Source organism: Apiospora marii (genome assembly GCF_038362585.1).
Source record: "Apiospora marii strain CBS 49790 chromosome Unknown utg000003l_segment0_segment0, whole genome shotgun sequence".
In the NCBI taxonomy this organism is placed as follows: Eukaryota; Fungi; Ascomycota; class Sordariomycetes; order Amphisphaeriales; family Apiosporaceae; genus Apiospora; species Apiospora marii.
The window spans coordinates 7,810,121-7,828,498 of record NW_027117374.1 but is presented as its reverse complement, the minus strand read 5'-3'; the positions used below and the strand labels follow the sequence as shown (position 1 = coordinate 7,828,498).

General features: G+C 55.1%; 7 protein-coding genes across 7 annotated transcripts; 3 read left to right on the top strand and 4 right to left on the bottom strand.

The window, feature by feature from the left end:
• Nucleotides 1-14: 14 nt before the first annotated feature.
• PG985_005913 (fungal-specific transcription factor) lies at nucleotides 15-2,234 on the bottom strand (the record flags this gene model as incomplete). Its single annotated transcript, XM_066825682.1, has 4 exons — nucleotides 15-172; nucleotides 221-608; nucleotides 744-1,661; nucleotides 1,851-2,234. The coding sequence occupies 4 exons, from the start codon at nucleotides 2,232-2,234 to the stop codon at nucleotides 15-17; spliced, it is 1,848 nt and encodes a 615-aa protein (XP_066688842.1).
• A 1,459-nt stretch (nucleotides 2,235-3,693) lies between these two features.
• On the top strand, nucleotides 3,694-6,650 carry PG985_005912 (uncharacterized protein; the record flags this gene model as incomplete). The annotated part of the gene is made up of 6 exons (XM_066825681.1): nucleotides 3,694-3,917; nucleotides 3,979-4,357; nucleotides 4,418-5,077; nucleotides 6,077-6,206; nucleotides 6,337-6,433; nucleotides 6,494-6,650. The coding sequence occupies 6 exons, from the start codon at nucleotides 3,694-3,696 to the stop codon at nucleotides 6,648-6,650; spliced, it is 1,647 nt and encodes a 548-aa protein (XP_066688841.1).
• Nucleotides 6,651-7,211: 561 nt separating this feature from the next.
• Nucleotides 7,212-9,069, top strand: PG985_005911 (uncharacterized protein; the record flags this gene model as incomplete). Its single annotated transcript, XM_066825680.1, has 8 exons — nucleotides 7,212-7,249; nucleotides 7,311-7,428; nucleotides 7,503-7,620; nucleotides 7,691-7,955; nucleotides 8,018-8,102; nucleotides 8,165-8,357; nucleotides 8,443-8,600; nucleotides 8,671-9,069. 8 exons carry the CDS (start codon nucleotides 7,212-7,214, stop codon nucleotides 9,067-9,069), a joined length of 1,374 nt encoding a protein of 457 aa, XP_066688840.1.
• A 761-nt stretch (nucleotides 9,070-9,830) lies between these two features.
• PG985_005910 (uncharacterized protein) lies at nucleotides 9,831-10,322 on the bottom strand (the record flags this gene model as incomplete). The annotated part of the gene is made up of 1 exon (XM_066825679.1): nucleotides 9,831-10,322. The coding sequence occupies one exon, from the start codon at nucleotides 10,320-10,322 to the stop codon at nucleotides 9,831-9,833; it is 492 nt and encodes a 163-aa protein (XP_066688839.1).
• A 1,512-nt stretch (nucleotides 10,323-11,834) lies between these two features.
• Nucleotides 11,835-13,953, bottom strand: PG985_005909 (Dol-P-Glc:Glc(2)Man(9)GlcNAc(2)-PP-Dol alpha-1-2-glucosyltransferase; the record flags this gene model as incomplete). Its single annotated transcript, XM_066825678.1, has 3 exons — nucleotides 11,835-13,506; nucleotides 13,573-13,661; nucleotides 13,726-13,953. 3 exons carry the CDS (start codon nucleotides 13,951-13,953, stop codon nucleotides 11,835-11,837), a joined length of 1,989 nt encoding a protein of 662 aa, XP_066688838.1.
• A 1,065-nt stretch (nucleotides 13,954-15,018) lies between these two features.
• PG985_005908 (FMN-linked oxidoreductase) lies at nucleotides 15,019-16,753 on the top strand (the record flags this gene model as incomplete). Its single annotated transcript, XM_066825677.1, has 2 exons — nucleotides 15,019-16,494; nucleotides 16,529-16,753. 2 exons carry the CDS (start codon nucleotides 15,019-15,021, stop codon nucleotides 16,751-16,753), a joined length of 1,701 nt encoding a protein of 566 aa, XP_066688837.1.
• A 545-nt stretch (nucleotides 16,754-17,298) lies between these two features.
• Nucleotides 17,299-18,200, bottom strand: PG985_005907 (uncharacterized protein; the record flags this gene model as incomplete). Its single annotated transcript, XM_066825676.1, has 4 exons — nucleotides 17,299-17,455; nucleotides 17,565-17,618; nucleotides 17,858-17,928; nucleotides 18,183-18,200. 4 exons carry the CDS (start codon nucleotides 18,198-18,200, stop codon nucleotides 17,299-17,301), a joined length of 300 nt encoding a protein of 99 aa, XP_066688836.1.
• Nucleotides 18,201-18,378: the final 178 nt, after the last annotated feature.

Below are 18,378 nucleotides of genomic sequence, written 5' to 3'. Positions count from 1 at the left end.
AGAGAAATGGAGTTTCAAGTGTCTTCGTTTGGCCAATTTATCTCCATCCAATTGTGTAGCGCCTGAGCTCCAGGTCCTTGAAAATCCATACCCAAATCGACATCTGCTTCCTCTTGCAAGGGGCTCGTCGTAAACGTACCCCAAAACGACGGTAGCATACTTCCATTGGCTCCTGTTCGAGTTAATGCTATTCACAAACAGAGGGGGGTTGGGGACTGACCGACAGAGAACCCTGTATCTGTGTTGAAAATGGTGTCTTGGTCGCTGACAACGTCATTGAGGTTGTCCCTACTACTACTTATCGCGGATGCAGACGACTCGTGGAGTGACACTAGGGTCTCGCGAGCCTCTCCGGCCCTCGCAAGAACAAAGCCAATCGTATCAACCGCCCTCTGAGCTTCTTTTGAAGCTGCGATTGCTCGGTCCCAGATGTCTCTTGCACCTCGCAGCGCCGACATGATGGCATCCCTCTTTTCGAAGGTCTTTCCACGGTGGAGCAATGAACACAAAGTCATAGTCGCCGTAAGAAACTGATGATTCATGATGGAGGTCACACGCCAGCGCAGTGTGTCAAGTTGACCGCCGGGGCGCGTTTCCTCATCGAGATCCTGTTATAAAGATTGAACATTAGTACAACGAGAAGGCAGTTAGTGGACAATGAACCGCTTGAGATTTCATATGGAAGTAATTGAATGACTCAAAGAAAATGACTGCGATTGGTATGAGAGAACCGCGTCACTAACCTTTTGTAGCTGGAGGGAACCCAACGAGGCGTCGAGACAAGCTCTGCGAGAGTGGGCAAACGTATCCTCATTGGGATACGAGGACTTCAAATGAAGGAAGCGTTGGTGTAAAAGCAACTGTCCTTTGTAAGACAGATGACTGAGAAATACACGCGACATGATGACCTGAGGGGAATCTGTGATGCTGGCCGTGATCGGCTTCATCTGCAGAGGTTGAGGGATAGTAGATGCTGCCTGGTGCAGAGCTTGGTCAAGTCGCATCACTTCATCGTAGGTACAGACCTTGACGCCCCCAGTCAGGTCCGAGATCTTGCCAAGGACTACCAGCAGTCGTCTGCGGGCAATGACGCCGGTACTTGTTGTGTATTCAGTTTCGGGTCGGGACGGAGGTAGCTCGGTAGATCCGACTTCCAAGTCGGTGTCATTGTGGTTTCGAGGCTCGCCGGTATCGCATTGCGACTCGGCTACCATGCGCGGCATTCCCATCTGGCTGGAGATCAAGATGTCACTCAGCAGAACCGTACCCCACAAGCGGCGGCGCATCTCACGTTGGAGGGGCGTGAGGGCAGGGAAGTTGCTGGGTTCGCGGTGATAGCCCATGCGCATGGCCGTGTTCACCTCGAGTCCAAGCAAAAACCAGAGGTCGTGATCCGCGTCAGGGCTTAGTAGGAACTCGATATACAAGTAGTGGATCATGGTTTCCAGAACGTACGGTCCAGACTTGGTATATTCGCCCGCGACCAGGCACTGGGCCGTCTTCTCTCGGTAGATGTTCACGGGGAGGATCGCGTGCTCGGCATCACCCGCGTGACTCATCTCAGACGCACCAGAGGTAATAACAGCAAGGCAAATCATGCCGAAGAGAAGACCAAGCCAGATCACAGGAGTTCCGGTGGGATTTGCCCAGAAAGCCTCATACTATTCCAATATTAGCATGGTGTATAAAGTAAGGCATACCCAGTGAGTTTAATCCACTTGCCTCCAGTAGAAATGTTGGACCATGGACAGCTACTGGGCGGTCAACCATGAAATCGCGGGCCGTCGATAATAAGACTTGATGCACTCACAACATGACACGAGATCCATCCGATTGAAATACCGAGAGACATAACGGTCGACAACTGTTTTAGAAGGCATCGCAGCTAGTATCTCGGTACGCGATCCGGGTTGACAGCCATACAGGAGTAGAGCACGAGACGACCTCCCGACTGTCTCGCCGCGCGAGTCGCCTTCCCTTGAGCCCTCGTCGAGAGTCTCCACTGATTCAAGATGCTCTCCACGGTCGACATAGTGTCGTAGATCTGCTATGCTATCTGCAATGGCGGCCCAGTGGTCGCTGCCGACATAGGAAAGTTCTGTGGCACTGATGTGCATGCTGCCGCATTCGGATCGCCCGCAGTCTGGCGTGTTGTGGGCCGAGCTGCTACCAGCCGACTCCGGCACCGCACTAGGAGGGCGGGGCACTGGAGGTGGCGCTGTCTTTTGGGACATCACTAAGCGCTCGAGGTGCACGAGACGGTCGTGGAGATCGGGCACCCTGGGGGCCGCCGGGGATTGTGGACTTCGTAGGAAGCTTGTTTGCTGGTTTTCGGCGTACAGGCATGGCTGACCACGAGCTTGGCAATTGGAGCAAGGTTGTTTGCGATCGCAACGCGATCTACAGACAACACGGGCTAGTAAGCATCACTCGCTGTGAGGAAGACACAGGTTAGCTGAGGGGGGTTATTACTTGCGGCGGCGACAGTCGACACATGACAACTGCGGCTTGTCTCGACGGCGCCTAGCAGCTTGGGATCGCGATCCAGAGGTAGAAGGGAGCCCGCCGTTCTCGATGGTGTCGGCTACGAACGGTGGCAAGGCCGGCAAGTGCGACGTGGGTGCGGGGGATGACATGAACCCGGTGTGGCAAGGCGACAGGCAGAGACGGATTCAAGCAAAAAACGAGAGCAAGAAAGGGGTTGGATGTGTACCGAAATTACAGAAAGGAAACTACTCCAGCAATGGTGGTAGAAGGTCGGAACAAAGCAGTGGCATCGGCCGACTGCAGGGATTCGAATACCGGCGGCATCCTGCGTATGTACACTAACCATTTGCAAAGCAGTAAATCCTAGCACTGCTTCCTGGTGAGGGACATGCATGTAAGACGGCTGGCAATGGGAAGACATTGATAAGGCAGCGCAAAAGTGGAGCAAGTGAAGTAAGGGGGTAGGTAAGCATTGGCGTCAAAAGGGTACCCCGCGTTGGTCGGATAGAAGAAGCGAGTCGGATCAATTGATGCGTTTGAACAAAAGTACCTACTCGCACCGCGGTTAAGAACATACCTATGCGCCTCGAGTGCTACCCTGCGGCCCGCTATCCATCCCACTGGGCCCTGCCACGCTAGCAGCCACCGTCCGCGGAGCTCCGCCAACTGCTCCGCGGCCACAAGGCTGCTAGCTCCGCTTTGTCTCCGTTGAACGGGCTTCAGTTACGATCGAACCCACGTAATAGGGTTCAAGTCATGTATATTCTCTTCATAGAAATCTCATCTACTTGGGCAGGGATCACCAGCTCCCTTCATACTTCGATGAGATGGTGACCCGTACGCTACGCTCACGTGACGCCTCTCTTGGGCAGTGCCAGTAGCCCCTGAGCTGGCGATACCGACTGTCTCTATCGCGCAGCAGTTGGAACTTAGCCCTTGACTATGACCTGATAGTATCTATTGTTCATGGCATTGCCTCCGTTTGCCTCCGTTTACATCCGCGGAGGGCCTTATTTGGCTTTCGCGCTGGGCTGGGAGTCACCACGAAGCCTGTGGGCAGCGCATAACCGCAAGGGTATTGAAATAGTGTCAATGAGCCCTCCAATCTCTGCTCAATGTATGTTTTCGTTATCCAAGACTTTTGTGGCGCGATCTCAACTTTGCACGGAAATACTTCGTGTAAGTTCTACCATCCTACTTGCAACCATGTCCACAACACCAAAATCTCAACCTAACAGCGGCACATCATCAGCAGGTGTTGCTTCACAAGCCGCCGCACTTGAGGATGGTCCAATTGAGAAGACTGCTGAAATGGTCGATCCCAATGTTGTCGACTGGGATGGACCAGAAGACTTGGCCAATCCGCAGAATTGGAGTGATGGCAAGAGATGGCTACACATCGGCATTGTGTCCCTGCTTGCACTTGTGACGTAGGTTACCATCCCCGATTGCCTGCAACCTAGACAAGGCATTCTGACACTTCCATGGCAGAAATATGGCCCCGACCATGTGTGCACCCGGAATCGAGCAAGTCGTTCATGAGTTCGACATCGCGTCTCCCACCGTGAGCACGCTTGCGATCACGCTTTATGTCCTCGGCCTGGGCGTGGGACCGATGCTCAGTTCCCCACTCAGCGAGGTGTACGGTCGCTTGCCCGTCTACCACACCGCCAACATCGTTTTCCTGGCCTTCTTCGTCGGCAACGCGCTCAGCCAAAATGTGGCCCAGTTTATGGTGTTTCGCTTCATCTCTGGATTCGCCGGCGGGACGCCCATGGCACTTGGTGGTGGAAGCATAGCGGATGTCACCTCTCTCCAGACGAGAGCGAGTGCTATGGGTCTCTTCAGTCTGGGACCCCTCACCGGACCGGTAAGTAGCCATTACACTTCGGATGTCCTCGACCGCGTCGCTAACGTGTCGTGACCGCAGGTTCTCGGGCCCGTCATCGGAGGTTTTGTTGCCAGTAGCCTGGGTTGGCGCTGGACATTCTGGCTTCTCTCCATTCTTGGGGGCGCCATCGCCGTCGCCGCCGCCGCTTTCTTGCGCGAGACCCACCCCAAGGTCCTGCTCGAGCGCAAGACTGCCAGCCTCCGCGTTTCATCCGGCAACGTTAAGCTGCGTTCTAGTCTCACTCGGTCGCACTTAACACCCAACCAGGTCCTCACCCAAGCACTTGTTCGGCCGACCATGCTACTCATCCGATCCCCTGTCCTGCTCATCATGTCTCTTTACGTCGCCTTGGTGTTTGGCCTCATGTATCTGCTGATGACCACGTTCACCGATGTCTTCGAGGGCCACTACGGCTTCACCACGGCCACTTCGGGGCTGGCATACTTGGGCCTTGGAGTCACTTTGATAGTGGCCATGGTCGTTTTTCGCACCGTGGGCAGCCGGGTTCTCGCGGCCCGCATGGAGGCAGAGGGGGTGACCCGACCGCGGCCCGAGCATCGATTGATATTGATGATCTGGTTCAGCCCCTTTGTGGGCCTGGGTCTGTTTCTCTACGGCTGGACTGTCCATTACCAAGTTCATTGGATTGTACCCATCATCGGCACTGCGCTGATTGGCTTCGGGGCCTTTTTCGTTCTTGTAAGTAGTTTCAACTTCACTTCTTTACTCTGGCTTTTAGTAAGGCGACTCACACGCATGATGGGAAGATGCCCACGCAGTTATATTTAGTCGATTTGTTCGGATCCGACGCCGCCGCTTCTGCACTTGGTGCCAACAACCTGCTACGGTTTCTGTCCAGCACTTTTCTTCCGCTAGCGGGTCCGCCCATGTACAGGACGCTTGGAGATGGTTGGGGAAACACCATGCTGGGGTTTCTTGCACTCGCCTTTGTCCCCGCCCCTGCTATTCTACCGGTTTGGAGAGCGGCTCCGTGCCAAATCGGCCGTCGAGGCCTGATATACTGGCTGTACCCACGATTTACCCCTGGAAGGTCAATATCCAGAGTAATGAGAAAGGGACAGATTTCAGTGTGGCCTGCCCTACATAGATTGTAATTATGGACCATCAATGGTTGAGGAGTGATGGACAAGTAGACTATATCGATGTTGTCAATCAAATTCCTGTATTCGAAACCAATGTCACTGGAACCAACCATTTTAACAGCAGCGGCTTGCGAGATGATAGTGTGATATTTTCTGGAGTAAGACCTGAAAGAGGATCGATGATAATTTGACAAGTTGCCCGCTCAATGATAATTATTAAGCGGACTTTCAAGTAGCCACAGACTCCGACACGAATTTCGAGTCAAATATTCGATAAAGAATGCCATATTACAAGTCAATATAACCAACACATTGTCATTTGCATGAGAACCGGAGTCATCCATGATTACGTGAGACCGCGAGTCCCCCGGGCGGATGTGTCGGGTCTTACTTGACCATGACCTGCCAATCGGGACCTTCAGCAGGAACTCGGTGAAACCTCCCGGATACGCCACATACGTGCCTGCTTATGCTAGCTACGTGGTTCAAGGCGGAGGGGATGCGAGAGTCCCTTTGATTCTGTTGCCCACTTTCACCACCTTTCGTCAGCACATTGCTGCGTCATACTGTGTTAGCTGATCTCGAGTCTTCTCAGCTTTGTTTCTGGTGTCCCGCTGTCATGGGAGACCAAAGGGATCTCTCCATCGAGGCGTTGCCTGCAGTGTCCATAATGTCGTCCGCATATTCTGGAGAGAGCGACGGCGAGATGCCCGCCGATCCGGGCAGTAAGTTCTCCAGGTTTCGACCCGGCTGAGGTTTTACCGTGGCACACCATGGAACCGGCACACCGTACTGACGAAGTCCAAGCTACCCTGCGAGTTCGACTGTATGATAGCGAAACCTCAACCACTACAGATGCATTCTTTCTCAGTGTGCCGACTGTGAGCATTGAACATGGCGACCTGTCCAACCTCCGCGCCGAGATGGCCTATATCAAGGCCCATAGAGAATGGTACGTCACTCTGGCCTTGTTTGTGATATTTAACCCACTGACCGCCTTCGGCCTCTGCAGCGCACTTTTGCCATTCTGCGACAGAAATGGAGCTACGGTGGAAGACACCTGGATAACTAAGGAGTATCTGGAGATTATCTTGGAGGTAGGACTGAGTACCTCTCTCGGCTTCGCCATCTTCTCCTGCTTTCCCGAGCCTATTGGGGTGGATTATTGACAGTACCGTCTTCAGGCCGACGCGGCGGAGACGAAGATACGAGACGTCTTTCTCAAGAAAGCCACGAGGCGTACACCGATTGGCAGAACCTTTCCCAGTTTGGATCAGAAGTAAAACTTCCTGCCTCCAGAGAGAGTGGCTGCAGTATACTGAAATTGTTGCGCCAGGCACCCAGCAGACCTGAATGAAAGGGAGTGGGCTATGGTGGCTCAAAACAACTCGTTCTTATACGGATTTACCATCATCCGCGGCAGTCCAGAGAAGGATAAAGAACACCCCAAGGACGGTGGGAAGATTCCAATCAGAGGCATAGAGAGGGCAAAGTTTCCGGGTGAGAAACCATGCATACACCTACTCCAACTTTCTCGCTCAGTGGAGCTTACCTGGTCCAACATCTCAGCGTTTCGTTTCAAGGAAAGGAGCATCAGCTCTTTTGAGCTGAGGAACGATCTGGCCAACGATGATACCCAGTTATACCTTCGTATCCCCGATTTTGTCGTAGACGATCGCTCTTACGTGTCTGTCTTTGACACTAGTAACGAGTTCCAGTCTTCCCTCGCCATGTCCTCCTTTTCCGAAGGGGACATCAAAGCATCAGCGTAAGTATCGAGTAAATGCCCTAGTGACATGGAGAGTCCGCTTATCATCTACCATTCATAGGAGCGGTAGCGTATTTGGCATGGGGATCGGGGCCTCCGGAGGATACGGGAAGACCAGCAGACCCGGCTCTCCTGAAACCACAATGAAGGCATTGAAGGAGCTGCACGTGGCCTATGCGGTGAGTTGATACTGTCCAAGCCACGTCCCAACCAGTGAGCCCATCAGGATTCTGAACAAGGCACCCATCAACAGTTTCCCAGGGTAACTCTGAATCTCGACGAATACAGTTTGGAGATAACGCCCCAGTGCGCCGATGCTCTCAAGAGCATCGATGATAAGGCGTCTCTCACGGAGTTCCTCGATACATTCGGTAAGACATCCCGAACTGTGTTTGGTCAGAGACCCAGCTTGCTGTTGTAAATGCTCACACAATGACCCAGGCGAGTTCTTCACGACCAAAGTCCAACTGGGTGGACGGCTATATGCCTCAGATGCGATGACTACCGCCGACGCAGCCAACGTACAAGACGCGAAACAGTCCATGAGAGCAGGGGCAGCGGCCTCATTCAGCTCATCCCGGATTCCTGGGTCAGCTAGCGTCAAGCCCGGCTGTGGCTCTGCGGGTGAGAGCGGAGAATCCTCCAAGTCCTCGGCACGCCCAATATGCTGGGAAGCAAGTGGCGGGGACCCTCTGCTGTGCAGCAAGTGAGTGTCTCATGTTATCCGGCTCTTCTTTACCGAGCCTCTCCTTCGCGTAAGAAGTACAGTTCGGTCCTGACGACGACTCCCACGTATAGCCCTCCTGCCTGGTGCTCGACCGTGGCATCGTTCCACAACTGGCGGACCATCAAGGTAAGCGAGACTCGCTACCCAGCCTCGAACCCGGGCGTAGGTCTGACGTGTTTCAATTCCAGCAAGAAAAGGTGCACCACATGATCGACATGCTGGCGCAGTTCGCAGGAAGGGACCAGTTGCCATCCCAAATCAAGGACCTGCCCGACAAAGCTCCCCCGCAGCCACCCCGATTCCGACTGACACTCGTCGACGACGTGCCGCGAAAACGGCCGCTCAATCTCACGGTCATACCACCAAGTGAGTTCACTGTAGGTGAGTATCTCTCCGCTCCTTGTCTACCTCCTATTGCAAGTCCATCGCGTTGCTGAAGTAAGTGAACCAACCCGCCCCCACATAGAAACCGCCTGGTCCGACAACTGGTACGGCGACCACCGACCCGACCCCATCCCGCCCGAGGCCGCCGACGTTGGCGAAGTGGGCTTCTGGAGCTTCCAGTGGCCCGAGCACGACCGCCTGGGCCTCGTCAACGGCAACGACGACTTCGAGGCATACGAGGTGAGTTCAGCGGCTTGTGGAACGGGCCACGCCACAAAGCGACATGTAGTAACGATCCTCCCGGTCATAGGTACTGTACCAGTTCCCCTACCGCCTCGTCGGCGGCGACGCCGAGGCGCCCCTGTACGTGAGCGGCTTCCTCGTCGACCGCGAGAAGCCCTCCCGGATCGTCAGCGACAAGCTGCACTGCGGCCCGAGCCTGGACTCGGGCGACCTCCTCGTGTTTGAGGACGCCGGCGGCGACACCGACAAGCACTCCAAGCCCATCCGCGCGGGCGCGCTCGTCACCGTGCGCATCATCGAGGCCGCCGACTCGGAGAGGGGGTACGTCAGTTCGGGCGGGGACGATCTCCGCACGGGCGACGAGGATACGCGGAGTCCCATCACGACGCTGGGTCCCAGAGAGAACGCGATCGTGTTTCGCTACCAGCCGATTGAGCAAGGGTCGCGGGAGGGGAGAGGACGGTAGACAGGTTGATGCCATGTATGCTTCATCTGGGATAATTGTTAGGGTTGCAGCGATATATATGACACTCAGGAGGCCAGTCAATCAGAGATGAGTGCAGTCGTCAGGGTTCCTCCGGTGTCTGCATGTACAGTTCCACGTAGCAAGCAAACTGCCTTTCCACCAAGGCATACATGTGTCTGAAAGCATTGCTTTTATTGTCATTGTGTATATATATAAAGTCTTTGACCCGATAAGTAAACAACCCAAAGTGCTGTTTTGGGGGGTGACGCCGACCCCGCAGAGCCGCCTGTCGCTCGGGAACCCATAAAGATGATGATCGGGATTTGACGCCTTAGAACGCCGCCGAGAAAAGGAAGAAGAAGAGCAAAATGCCTTCCGCTGCTGACTTTCGCCCACTACCGATGGGGAAGAAGAAGAAAACAGATAAAAACGCCCTGAAGGAGTAAGCAAAGCTTGGCCGCCCCCTATATGTTTCGTCATGGTCTCTTTTGTATCATTTGTCTCTCTCTCTCCGGTGAAATATGCATCTTGGTTTTGTTGGTGTCTTCTTCCCCCTGCCTGCTGCCCATAAATAGACGAGTCCCTCTGTCGTAGTTGGTAAGAATGCTTTTCTCTTTCTCGCTCTCTATACTTGCTTCTTGCTTGCATCATGCGATCGGTCGCCCATTCCACTTGGCTTGACTGATTGCCTCAAACTCTCTTGCGGCCGCGCTTCTTCTTTGGCTTGCCAATCTCAACCACTCGCCTGCCCATCGTCGTCATCACAGACTTAAACGATCCAGACTCAGGCGGTCATTACTCCGCACTCTCTTCACGACACCCAGCTTGAAGAACTTTTCTTCGCCGCCCGCCGTCCGGCCGCCAATGTACCACTTATCCGCGCCCCTCGCGTCCCGGAACCCTTCGCTCGAGCTGTCGCTGCCGCGCCGTTGTCCCCGGCCGCCTCCGGGTGACGACGTGGGTATGGGCACGCCGTGTCCCGCGCGAGGGGAGTGGATGGGGAGCTGGTTCATGACGCTGCCGGCGCCTGGTGCGCCGGCTGTCGTCGAGGCGGTGGAGGAGTTGGGCCCAGGCGTCGAGCTCGCGATGCCGCGGGCGGCCCCCGGCGCGGAGCCGGACGAGCTGCTGGACTGGTTATGTGTGTGGGTCTTGGACTGCTGCGAGGCCGAGAGGGCGGAGGCGGAGGGGGGCGCCTGGGGTCGGAAGGCGGCCAGGAAGGAGGAGAGGAAAAAGGGCCGTTGCGAGGACGGCATCGTGGGGGACGGGGTGGGTGGTTGGGGAAAAACAAAGATGCCGGCAGCCGTGGGTGTGCGCGCTGCGTCGATCAAGACAAAGTAGAGATGGTCCAGAAGCAAGCGGTGACGGGTGTGTGGTTTGGTAACCCCCGACCGCTAATTGCCCACAAGTTCCTCCGCCGAAAGGGCTAGTAGTGGTGGTGTTTGTGGGTGGTACTTGTGTGTGGATTGCCGACGATGAACCCTATTGATTGATTGTGCGAGAGACCTGCGTGTTTCAAATCGGATCGTTTTGTCTGTCTCTGTCTCTGGTATATGTAGCTGAGTTGGTTGAGGCTTGTCTGCGATGCACCGTTGATTTCGTACTTGTGTGTCCGTGGGGGTGTGAGTACGTGTGTGTTTGCCGTGGACCCGAGGCTTTTCGCAGGGGTGGTGGCTGTCGGGTTGTCGGGTTGGCTTGGACGCTCGTGTGATTGATCGTGATGCGCAAAAAGCAGACGCCGTTCAATTGTTACTTGGGCTGGTTCTCCGTTCAACCGGTACCGCAAACTCGAGTGCTACCAACCTAAAAAGAAGCTTGATTTGATTCGATTTGATTCCGGCCAGCTGGGTTTCCTTCTTTTGTGCTTCGAGGTTACAACCGAGAGAAGACCGAAGTGTGATCGAACTATAGTGGATTTCGCGGGGGATCGAATATACGGTTGCGCTGCTGCAGAAGCGAGGGGTTGGTCTTGGTTGGCACAGCAGAAATCGGTCAGGTTATCATCGTACGACTACGACGGTTATCTGATTTGGAAGGGCAAGCAGAAACCCTTAGCGGTTACGTCGGTTTGTCGTGGCCAAGCGCTCGAGGGAGGGTTGCACACACAAATGCAAATGCAAGTTCACACATCCAGCCAAGCACCAAGGCCAAGTTCGGGGAGAGTGGGCGGTCATCGCACATGCAAGTCCCCAGCGGTTTTGCAGGCGACCCGCCCAGGCTGCTGGCTGGGGCTGGTTCGGGCCAATCAAAGCAAGACAGTTGGTGAGCGAGAGGGCACGCTAGAACGTTAGAACACACGCTATGGGTACCCCTCTATCGGCCATTGTCGGGTTGTCTTTTTGCTCTGTTCTCGCTTTCTTTGATCCCCAGCCCACTCAAATGCTCAAACCGCAACCGCTCTGGGAAAAGTCACAGGTCACAATGGCACTTTGCGGGGAGCTTGGCTCTTGCGGGGGATTATTGACAGATCGTACGATGACTCGATTCCCACTACTAATAATAAAATGTCAGCTGGTACACACACACTGTGACCTGACTCCCACGGATCCGGTAGATGAGCACATGGAAAGAAACGGGGACACCGAGTGGCCGGTTAATCCTCTTCTTGCGTTGCGCCACACCACCCAGCCCGTATGTGGCTTTTGCGGTTGGGCGAACGGATTGTCTCCCTTGCCCCCCTGAGCGCTCTTTATTAGCAGTACCAAAATCGAGATCTATTAGCAATATTAAGTAGCTGTCTCATCTAACTATGTAGACACCCCATACAATCACCACATGAAACGCTGCACATTGCCGCCGTCGAGAAGACTCCCGTCCTCGGCTTTCCAGTAGAAAGGTCTGGTCAGGAAAATGTACATGGTGATGACGTTGATGAGAAGGAACCAGATAGACTCCAAAACCAGCCGGACATCATACCGATTGCCAACTCGTACCAGCCAGATAGACGACGGCTTGTCTGTCGCGATTTGGTCGGTTCCGAAAAAGTCGTCCATCGACCACGCAGGCACCAAGAGTCTCCAAAACACCCACGGCAAGATGAAATAACGGGGTTCCACCAGTGGGGCCGTCATGAGCGACAAGGTCGTTGTCAGCAGGAGAATGATGACGGTGGATGCCGGGGGTGATTGAGAGGTCCCGCCATTCAGGATTGAAAATGAAGGTCGCGTCGCAGAGGTAATGATGATGCTAGGAGTAACGGCTGCAGGCTTGGACGATTTGCTGTCGTACAAGGCAGACCAGGAGAGCCAGCCGCAGAAGACGTACACGGGTACGAGCGCATGCCTGACGATGCTTCCGCGAAGAATAGAGTACCGGAAGACGTAGAACATGTAATGGCGGTTGTCGGCGAGAGTGAATGGATGGATGATAGTATTGAAGTGCACAATCATCAACCCGACCATCAGGCATGCAGCCACCAGCAGCGTTGAGAGTAGCGGGCCGTTTGAAAAGACAGCATTGAACACCTTCAAAGCGAACTGCTTGTTCTCAACGTGGCTGTCAGACTCGCGAAGCCAGCTACTGGCTGAAGTTGACGATGACTTGGTAAGAAATCGGCATACTGTGGAGAGGCACCGGACAACTTGTGGAATGAATAAGGGTGCTGAGAAGAAGGCAAACAGAGGCCAAATGTATAGCATCTGGGCTGCATGCAGAGTCGCAACATGATTCGACTTATCACCCAACACGACGCCCTCGTTCCAGACAACAAATGCTGCGAAAAGACCCATCGTTATGATGTGGGGGTAAATTCGTCGCAGCAGAGTGAAGAAATTCCACCATGCAGCACATGCAAGACTGAGGACACACAAGGCCAAGTCGCCCGGCCACGCATCGCCGACAGGAGGGTCATATACTTCGCCCAGCGTGTACCGCCAAGGGAAGAAATGGAGCTGTGCACCGCCCACCGACGGGTCGTAAACATGACCTTGCGTGTACCTCGGAGGGAATAGTTGGAATTTTGAGTGCGTCGCGGTGAAAGGAGCATCGGCAGGCTCTTGGTTGAGATCTTTGAGAGCTGCCACGGCTTCGAGGCCACCCATGTACACCACGACCCAGAACACGTTGGTCTGCCTCATGCACAGCGCGCATACACCCAGCGCGATCGTGTAAAGATCATTGAGAAAACCGGGGGGTCCGGTTTCAGAGGACACCCTCGATGAATGATTGGAGTAGGCCACAAGGACGACGCATGTTGAGAGGACATCAGTGTAGAACAGCCCGGAGAAGAAGAACAAAATCGGGAACAGTGCGATGTTGAGACCGGAATGCAGTGCAAAGTTTGATCTGAGGGGAGACCATCGTGTTCCCTTGACAAAGAATTGGGAGAAAGTCGCGAAGAGTGAGGTCCAGAAGATGGCGACAACATTGAACTGGCGGAGGGTTTGAGCTGAGCAATCAGTCTTGCCCGCAAAACGAGACCATGCTATGGCCGCAAGATACCTGCAAAAATGTCAGCCAGGAAAATTCAAATAATTGACAGGATCGCAGACAACTGGGTTAGCTTACAGTCCAGGAGGAGTGGTGATCTTGTCATCCCATTGTGAGTATCTGCCCTGGCAGTAGACCTGGGTTTGCGGGATGTGGAAGAACTCGTCCTTTTTACCCCTAATTAGTACACTGCTCATTGAAGAGGAATCTCATCTCTTCTTGTCAACTTACCAAGTAGGGCGAAGGGACCGATGCATTGACATAACTTAGCCATAGGGACGCGAAGGCGACAAGGACCGAGTTGAGAAGCCCAAATTTGACAATTGCCTTTAGATCGAGTTGGTCGCGTTTGTACTGCTGCGAGAAACTGCCCAGTGCAATGGCAAGCACGCCTGAAGAGGCAATGAGAAGGAATTTCTGACCCAAGACCAGATCCAGGGTCCCAGTCAGAAGCTCCATCATGAAAACTCTGGAGATGCTCAAATCATGATCCTCTGGTATACAGGCAAGGCAACAAAGGAGTGTAATGTGCTGCTGGCAGTGTGTTGCCTGCTGTTCTCAGATCTCAGATGATGAAGTTGCGATGTGGCAGCTGCAATCCAACACGGGAGTGGAAAGACAGTGTGGAGCCGGGGCTTGGTGAGCATTGACACACTGTATCTTGGGGTCAGCAATTCACCATTACTTCAAGAACGGGCATCCGCACACTGTTCGGCGCATTCTCCGATCATATCAGGTGCATCTTAATTTTTTACAACTGTGAAAACTGAAGGGTCTGATTGATATTAATAACTTCAACAATCCAAGCCTTGGAGGAGATTGTCAAGTAATGAAGCTCGAAATGCCCTGTAGCACCTGCCAAAATACATAAACACCAGTTCCTGATTCAGTTTCTGTTCAGCCTCCCAATTGATCCCTGACCAAACAATCCTGCTTTCCATATGCCAGCTCGATCACATTAAATTTGAACGAACAAACGAACAGGTCACATTGTTGCGCTTACTGACCTGCCAGGATGAGGTTTGGTTAAGTACTTAACCTGGCCGGCTTTCAACTGGGTGCTCAGCTCCATCCTCCAATTCTCGTAACGTAAAATGCTACTTAGATCTGGCAGGTCAATAGCAGAGGAAAGCCAGGCTGCCGATAGCTGCATTCTTACTGGCTTGACTACATCATTTACCGCTATGAATAGATGCAACAATTCTCCAAGAGCTGTGACATAGAACTGAAGTGACAGGAGTGAGATACAGAAGGCTAGCCGCATGCCCGCCACTGGCGCACTGTACCTTGGACCCCTACGGCTAGGCCGTTTGGGGCGAGCTTAAATCCCACCCCCACGGCAACGCAAACGCCCTAAGCTTTTTGACTGCATTCCAAACATCGGACCTTAGCTGAGCTGAGAGACGTACGACATCATACCCAAAAGCCTCAATTCAACCGATCCTCCTCCGGTTCAACTTTTTCTGTTAAATCCCCCCTCCCCTCCAACTGAGTGTCGTGCTACCCAAGTATGCAATCGCCGAAATGGCGTCCTCAATCCGATTCACACAGCGTGCCGCACGCTCTTCCACAGCTCTCTTAGCTCAGTCCTTGACGAGACAACAATGCCCACGCCTCTCGCGGTCCCTGCCCGTCAAGCGATATAACTCGACTACCCCGACAACTTCTACTACAACCTCGCCTGCTCCGTCTACGCCTTCTACGTCGGCCCCTGTCACTCCCCCGACCCCTGCCGCCTCGTCCTCGTCGACATCGTCGTCGTACTCTGCGCCGCGAACAGCCTCGTACAGCCCTTCCCGCGCCAAAATACTGCTCTACTCCACGATCCTCGCCACCTCGGGCTATCTCGCCTACTTTTACGCCACCGACACCCGCGCCTCGGTCCACCAATGGCTCGTCCCGCGGCTGATCCGCACCCTCTGGCCCGACGCCGAGGACGCCCACGACGTCGGCGTCAAGGCGATGAAGTCCCTCTACCCCGTCAACCTGCACGTCCGCGAGCGCTCTGGTGCCAACGCGGACGCCGGTCTGGGCCTGTCCGTCTTCGGCCACCCCCTCGCGAACCCGATCGGCATCTCGGCGGGTCTCGATAAGCACGCCGACATCATCGACCCTCTTTTCGCCCTCGGGGCCGGTTTGGTGGAGGTGGGCGGCTGCACCCCGCTCGCCCAGCCGGGCAACCCCAAGCCGCGCATGTTCCGCGTGCCTGGCATTGACGGTCTGATCAACCGCTACGGTCTCAACTCGCACGGTGCCGACGATATGGCTATGCGCCTTCGCAACCGTGTCCGCTTATACGCTCGTGCCAACGGGCTGACAGAAGCCGAGGTGCTGAACGGCGAGGGCTCCGTCCCGCCCGGAAGTCTGGCGCAGGGCAGACTCCTGGCGGTCCAGATTGCTAAGAACAAGGACACCCCGGAGCAGGACGTCGGTGCTGTGAGCAGAGACTACACCTACTGCGTCTCGCGCTTGGCACCCTACGCTGACATCCTTGTGGTCAACGTATCTTCGCCCAACACCCCCGGTCTTCGCGACCTTCAGGCTGTCGAGCCCTTGACCGAGATCCTGAGCGCCGTGGTGGACGAGGCGCGCCGCGCCAACCGCAAGACCAAGCCCAAGGTCATGGTGAAGGTCTCGCCCGACGAGGACGAGGAGGCCCAGATGGAAGGAATTGTCCAGGCAGTCTGGCGAAGCGGCGTTGACGGCGTGATCGTCGGCAACACCACCAAGCGCCGGGTCGGTATCGTCCCGCCGGGAGTGGCCGTGACTGCTAAGGAGGCCGCCACCCTGGGCGAGACCGGTGGCTACTCGGGCCCCATGATGTTCAACCGCACGCTCAGTCTCGTGAAGCGCTACCGCAAGATGCTGGACGGCCAGAGCCTGGCCCTGACCCAGCCGGGCGCGGACGGCAAGCGCGCCATCCACGAGGCGAAGAAGGACATTGCCGACGAGGCCGTCGGCGCCAGCCTGGCCGGCCTTGAAGGGACGCCGACGGGCATGGTCGAGGACGACACGACGACGCCCTCTCTCCAAGCCGTCCACGCGCAGCCGCGAGCCGGTCCACGACGACTCGCGCGCCCAGAAGGTCATCTTCGCCACCGGCGGCATCTCCACGGGCGAGCAGGCCCTCCAGATCCTCAACGCGGGCGCCAGCTTGGCCATGGTCTACACGGGGCTCGTGTACGGGGGCGCCGGCACGGTGACCCGCATCAAGGGGGAGATGAAGCAGGTCATGGAGGGTGGGGAGAAGAAGGCTTGATTGAATAGATGACGCGAAGAGCATGGCAAGAGAGAAGTTGGAAGTTGTTTCCCTTGCGGTTTAGACAAAAACAAATGTTAGCATACGAGGGGCAGAGAAAGATGACATGATTGATTGAGTCGAAGAAGAAATGAACAGTTTCATGGTGTATGATAGCGTTACCAGGTTCTGATGGGGGTTTCAGCGAGGTCATATGTACATCACGCGACAAGGGTTTGCCCATAGAGCAAGAACAGCATAGAGTACAATGCGAATTTGGCTATGGAGAGCCAACAGTTTTCAGCACCTCAAGTATCACGTAAAAGCTTCCCAGTTTGGTCCCAAGTCATGTGTGTGGTAAGAAAGCAGAAGTCTATTGTGTCATTTTGTACAAGAGTTGGCCGGCCATGCTGGGACTATCGATCCGCAAAGCTGTTCTAGTTCCCCTTCCTGCTGCTGCTTGCCTTCTAACCTTCTCTTCTCTACCACGCACGCGTACGCTGAATTGGGTATCTACCAACCATCATGGGGAGAGACGCTGCCGTTCGTTGTCGTCGACGTTGCGCTTAGAAGGGGTTGTCGGAGGCGGGGATGTCCTTGACGTAGTAGCTGCGGAGGCCGGGGACCTTCATCAGGATGTCGCTCTGGACGCGGGGGATGCCGGAGGCGTAGAAGATGACGGCGAAGAGGGCGACACCGCCGAAGGCGCCGGCCTTCATGCCCCTGTGGCAGTGGAAAAGAGTCACAGGTCAGCTGGTTGGTTCCTGGTTCTGCAACCTTGACTGGTTTCCGCCCCATTGACTGCCTCAGACTGGGTGGGAGTGTAACTTACAGCTGGGTGAACTGCTTAGGAGTCCATCCGGCCACGTTAGGCTGGTAGTGGTACCTGTTTTTGGTGAACCTTGGTCAGCCAGATGCCGCAGAAACCGTAATCTGCATCTCCGATGGGCGATATATAAAATATCGAGGAGATCGTCTGGTTCCCAGGTTTGGAGCCCCCCAAATAATTTGCCAACCATTATTGCACCGGCAGTACGGCTCCAGAACCCCTTTCCCTCGACGAATTCTCCTCTCTCAACGACAAAATGGAACGCGGTCCGCTCGAAGACTTCTATTTCCACTCACTTAGGACCGTATGGGCTCTTGTAGGACGGGTACGCGCGGTTCTGAGGGCCGCGGCCGCGGACGAGCTCTTGCTACAACGGAGACGAGAGTCAGCAGCTTCCCTCGCATCTTCTTCCCGGCGGCCGATCCCCGGCAGTTGGCCAGAGAGCTGCGATGAGTGGTCGTCGTCGTCGTCGGAAACTGAGGCGGTGGCAGACAGCGAAGCCAGCGAAGACAGCGGATATGACGAAGATGACGAAGATTGGGTCGGCGACGACGACGACGGCAGCGACAGCGACGACTACGTGGTGATACAGTGATTGGGCCTCGCGGGGTTGCAACGTACCGTCTTCTCGAAAGGCATGGCTGCGAAGGTGGGATGGCGGACAATTGGGGGTGGTGCAATTGGCGTTGTTGGCTTTGGAGGGTTCGGTCGGTAACTCTCAGCTCTTGCGCGACATTCAATCTTCAATTCCTGAAATCTGAAGAGGCCGGAACAAGCCGGCCGGAGAAGCCAACGCACGCAAGCCACAACCAACTCT